Below are 5,940 nucleotides of genomic sequence, written 5' to 3'. Positions count from 1 at the left end.
AAAAAAAAAAAAAAAAAAAAAAAAAAAAAAAAAAAAAATCTGCTTCAGCCACAATACACACACATTGATTGGAAGGAGAAAACAAAACACTAGAAACAAAGAAAAAAGAATACAATTTTGTAAGCTGGGCATGGTGGTGCATGCCTCAGGAGGCTGAGGCAGGAAGATCGCTTTGAGTTTGAGACCAGCCTGGGCTACATAGTGAGTTCCAGGTCAGTCTCAACTACACAGTGAGACCCTGTCTCAAAAAAACCAAAAAACAAAACAAAAAACAAACAAACACAATTTTGTTTACTTACGTATTATGTAACTGAAAATTTAGACATTTTCTTCTTGAATATTTCAAGTGTGACTAACAGTTGTACATGGTCCATGAATGCTTTGAAAGAGGAAGGGGAGGAGGTGGTTTGTTGGTAGCTGGGTTGGACCTAAGTTAGTTTTATATTAAAACACTCTGAATAATATTAAAGTTCAGCTCCTATCTCATCCAAAAAAGAATACTTACTACTAAAACATTTACCCTAGGAACTTACAACCTGAAAACTAAATTTGTGCTGTGAAGAGATGACCAAATCCAGAAGCTGGATGACTGATTTGTGTTGCAGGAATTACTTCTAAGACTCTAAAGAAAAAGTTAATCAAAACAGAACAAAACAAAAACTCAGAACATTATTAAGGTTTTACCTGGTTATACTGATCTTCTGAGAAGTCAATAGGTTCATCTTCAAGCATTTTACTACTTTCAGCTGACTCATCATTATAGTTTATTCTGATATTGCTTAAGCCATCTGTATCAATAAGAAACTTTATATAATAAAAATGTCATGCCTTTAAATATAGGATATAGTACTGAAATTTATGTTAGCAATCACTGACAGTTAACACTACAAAATCTAGCATGTAATTCCACAAATACAAGTAAGTTATTTTAAATAAAAACCTAGGTTGACATATAAATTATAGAATTATTTCAACTAAGGCCCTGAAGTCCATTAAACTAGGTTATCAAGTTATAGGATTAAATATATGTAAACTTAACTATATATGTAAGCAGGTAAGTATTTGCAAGTATGGCAGGTATCTTTAAGTCATAATAAAAGCTATGATAGTCTGAAAATAACAAATGCTCAGTACCACCCAGTAAATTGTAGAACATGAAATAAGGCACCCCCCTACCACACCAGGGATCAAACTCAAGACCTTGCACTTGCCAGGCAGGTGCAACACAACTGAGCTACATCCCTGACAAGGTACAACTTTAAAACTGTGAAACTATGAACAATTATAAAGGGTGAAAAGGATTAAAAATAATAAAATAACTTTGCTTTTAGATAATTAAAAATACAAAAGTGATAAATCTTATTAGTATCTTATATCATCATATATTACATGATTAACATCTGCATAATCACTGATTGGTATTTACAGTTGAATCTCCCTAACTCTTGTGTATTTTTCCTTCATGCCTCGTTATATTCATACTTTTCAATTATAAAAACCCACACAAGCCAACTGTAGTTGCTGGTAGTACAAAAGTAAATAACTCATGGGAAAATGTTGAAATGCATACTTTTTTGGGGGGGGTACTGGGGATTGAACTCTAGTCCTTCCACTTAGCAGCACCACTAAGCTAAATCCCTAGCCCCTATAATGCACGCTTTTAGAGGACTATTCCAAGACTCTAAATGGTTAAAAATAAATTATTTTGCTGAAGAAGCTTATTATATATAATGTTTCAAATAAATGGAAGATTTACAAGGCAATGAAATATCAAATATATCAATTCTAATAAAGAGCTTACCATTTCAAAATGTTAAAATGTATATACCTTTTAGGTGTTTTACATAAATTTACTTTGATATTACTTATTAAGTTATGAGGGACTAAGAAAATCAGTATAAAGGAGATGGGATGAGAAGAAAAGCACACCCCTGAAAAAGATTCATATAAATCCAAATACTGCAATTAGAAACATACTATTTAAAATAACTAATCAAGGGCTGAGGATTTAGCTCAGCGGTTCTGCTGCTTGCCTCCCAAGCTCACAGACCTAAGTTCGATCCCCAGTACAAAATAACAACAAAAACTAATCAAGCATGTTAAATCCTTTAATACAAGTATCTTCTTCAATTAATAAAAATCTTCATGTTTTTTAAAGTTAAAGCATCTATATTTGAATAAAATCTATCTAAATTCTCAATTAAGAATTAATCAATTACAATGAGGCTATTTGTAGCAGTAAATCATTCCTATCCACAAAAAGTGGTAGCATCAGTAACTGTTTACCTTGTACCAACTAAACTATTTGTACATTTTAAAAACAAGAGAACAACAATTTAAAGGACATTGCTCCCCCACCCATTATTTCCCTGAATAAACAAATGACCGGAAGTAGAGAGGTGACAACTCAATCCTTTGTTCTTTCAGTGTCAGTTTCTCATGTAGTGTGACCCTCTGAAGATGCTATGATTCTTAAGTTTAAAAAGACACATGTTCCACACATCCAAGCAAGTCAATAATTTCCTATGGTGCCCAACACGAAAGAAAGCAAGTGAGAATAGTGATGCCATGTTATTTTCCTACAGTTGACCTTCAAAACCTATCTCAGGGATAAGATACCACCCTGCACTTATTTACTATATATCGGTGGTGGCAAAACTATGGTACGTGTGTTGTTTTTCTTTCAAGACAAAGATCTTAATGTAGGGAAGTTTTTAAAAATTAAAACCTCAGGGGGCTGAGATTTAGCGCCGTGGTTTCGGCATCTGCCTGGCAAGTGCAAAGACCTGAGTTCAATCCCCGGTACCACAAAAACCAAAAATTAAAACCTCAGTGTTTAATTGCAGTTTTGGCACTTTGTGATAAATAAGTGGGTTGCAATTTGGGCACTTGTCTCTAAAATGTTCACCATCACTGCTGTATAGCATGTTATCTGAAACTAGTCGTCAATGTCTATTAACTATGTGTTTGTTAGTTAAAATTATGTTAAAGCTATTTAAAATACACTTAAATCCTGTAGATAACTGGATCAAACAAGCTAATTTCAGGTTATTAATCATGTCACAAAAATTATTACAAATTCTCATCCTAACATTTAACATGCCATCCTCACATACAGGAAAGGCTGTCTCGCTATCCTCTCAGGAGGTAAAGGCACATCTAGAGAGCACTCAGTCAAGGCACTTTTGGGCCAATGATCCCTTGGAAACATTTAGTAAAGGAGGCTCACTGAAAAACACGCAGACCCACTTTGGAGTACAGCGATGATATCATCACTGGAAGAACAGAAAAGTATCCATAGAACTCCATATATAAAAATGGTGTTTTATAAAACATGTTTCAGGAAGACATAATTGACATGGTTAAACACATGCTGTTATGGCTTGTATCTAGATGTCTCTCTTAAGTCTCAGTTCTTGTACACTGGTGGGGCTTCTCAGAGATGGCTGGATCTAGGTGAGTGAATACGTATTACAGGTGTGATAATTAAAGTAGTCCAGAGTGGCTTATCATAGCTCTGGATGTGGATATTGGGAAGATCCACCTGGGGTGTGGGTGGCACTACCCAAAAGACTTTTCAGCCTGCATGGGATAAAAGGAATGGGAGGCCTGCTTGCTGCCTTCTGCCTGCCATGCCATGACGTACCATGCCACCCTGCTTTGGAACCAACTGAGTACAGGCTGAAACCTCTACAAACTGAGCTAAAATAAACCCTTCCTCCTTTAACTTGTGACTATTGGGTGTTTTGTTCCAGTAATGACAAAGTAATCAAGATACATACTAAAACCAAAAATGCACAAACTGTAATAAAAAGATTAATAAATGAGATAAACATATTAGTAAGACAAACTGCATATAAAGCAAGTTACTTTTTACTCTAGTCTCCACTAGTTTTGAGGCTATTTCCTAAAATTTAATAAGCTATTTACTCAACCAGAACAATAATTTGTGTAAGATGGTACTAGTTATGTCTATAGAGTTTCTGTATAGAAAGCCTGAAGCTTTGTTCCATTACTTTAAGTCACACTTTATTTCTTATCTGAATTCACATTAAAGGGTATAAAAATATTGATCAAAAGAAGCCTTTTTGGGAGGATGCTGAGATACAATTCACATGACATTTATTCACTCAGTGTACAACCGCTGGGCTGAGTATATCAGCCCTCTGTATCAGAGTTGTGTCTACAGATTCAAAAACTATGTATCGAGAATTTGAAAAAATTTGTGTCTGTACTAAATGTATACACTTCCTCTTGTTATTAATTACTCCATAAATAATATAGTATAACAGAAATTCATATAGAATTTACATTGTATCAGGTAATACAAATAAACCACAGATGCTTTAGTCTATGGGAGGATGTGCATAGCTTATATACAAATATTATACCATTTTTTTATACAGGCCTTGAGCATGTATGGATTTTGGTATTCCTGAGGGGAGAAGAGGATCTGAAACCAATCCTTTAAGGGTAAATGTATATTCACATGTATTTACAACTACCATCACAACCACTTTTTTTTTTCAAAGCTGACAATGGAACCAAGAGCCTCACACATGCTAGGCAAGTGCTTACCACTGAGGTATATCCTTAACTCTGCCCCTACAATCATTTTTAAAACTTCAAAAAGAATAAATTTCATACCCTTTGTTTCTCCCCACATTCCCATAACCTCCTTTCTTTACCCCTCAAAAGACCTAAGCAGTCACCAATCTACTTTATAGATTTTATTGTTCTGGAGATTTTATACAAATCAGTATTTTCCTACTCAAGTATTAAAAATTACAGGCAAATATTTGGTTGATTACCTACTTTGTATGTTGTATTCTATTTCCTACCTAATGAAATAGAATGGAAAATGAGCCAGAAAAGTATTTATCTATGTGGCTTTGATGAACTTTTTCTGCTGTATCTGCTAACACTTTACTACCTCACATCTCTCTAAAGATCACCACTCGAGGGCTAATTATACCCTCATGCAACTTAGTATGGCTAACAAATCAAAACACTATTACAAGAGCACAACAGCTTCCTGACCCAGTAAAATCATATAAACCGGGAGTAGTATCAAGGGTGTGGTTCAGTATTCATAATTTTCAATAGGTTCTTTCTGAATCCACATCATTTTCTCTATGGTTTACACTAACTCTTCTCATCCAAAGAAAATATATTAAATCTATTCACAGCTTATTAAGTTTGCATAAGCCACACACTACAGCATGATATAGTTTTTAAAGGTAGACAAAAAAATGTTTTTTTCCCTCATTGAGTTTATTGGTACATTTTAGGTATACAGTATAATTTCATTCATTATTGGGATCTTGTACCTTTACATGACAGGTCTTGGTTGGACAAAATATTTTTTAACTGACATACAATACTTGTACCTATTTTTTGGACTGAGAATGTAGATCATTGGTAGATCATTATCTAACATGGCTCTGGGCTTAATCCCCAGCACTGCAAAACAACCCCCATGTTTGGTACATGACACATTATGTAATGTTCAAATCAGGGTATGGAGTAAACTATTTTATCTGTGGTTTGGAGAAAAAAATTTAAGAATTTGGGCTGGGGATTTAGCTCAGTGGTTCCACTGCCTGCCTTGCAGGTGGGCAAGGTCCTGAGTTCAAACCAGGTAACCCCCCGCAAAAAAAACCCAAAAACAAATAAAAAAATCAAGAATTTGAAGAGAAACTTATATTTCTGTAACAGTAGCTAAAAATAGAACCCGATTCAAGGAAAACTATTTATTACAGATGAAGGAAAATTAAAAAAGAAATTAGAATGGTGTCCCTCATACTGAACAGTGAAGGACAGGGAAGAATAAGGATTCCAGCTTTAATCGTTTAAAGAAGGAAGGACTGACTTCTGCTTCTGGCCAGTTGTACTCACTTTACCAATATACATATAATTTTTTTTTTTTTTTTTTTTTTT

At 34.4% G+C, this 5,940-nt stretch overlaps 1 protein-coding gene across 1 annotated transcript in view; it reads right to left on the bottom strand.

Annotated features, from left to right (window-relative positions):
- Window positions 1–262: 262 nt before the first annotated feature.
- Window positions 263–5,940, bottom strand: part of Senp6 (SUMO specific peptidase 6) — an 88,095-nt gene continuing 82,417 nt past the window's right edge. The window contains exon 21 of the mRNA XM_010617914.3: window positions 263–788. Coding sequence (XP_010616216.1) covers window positions 673–788 — 116 coding nt within the window. The 3' untranslated portion in view covers window positions 263–672. The remainder of the gene's footprint in view (window positions 789–5,940) is intronic.

This window comes from Fukomys damarensis, unplaced genomic scaffold, assembly GCF_012274545.1.
Source record: "Fukomys damarensis isolate Sample0158 unplaced genomic scaffold, DMR_v1.0_HiC HiC_scaffold_27, whole genome shotgun sequence".
NCBI lineage: Eukaryota > Metazoa > Chordata > Mammalia > Rodentia > Bathyergidae > Fukomys > Fukomys damarensis.
Note: the sequence above shows the minus strand (reverse complement) of the source record. Positions and strands in the feature narration are given on the sequence as shown.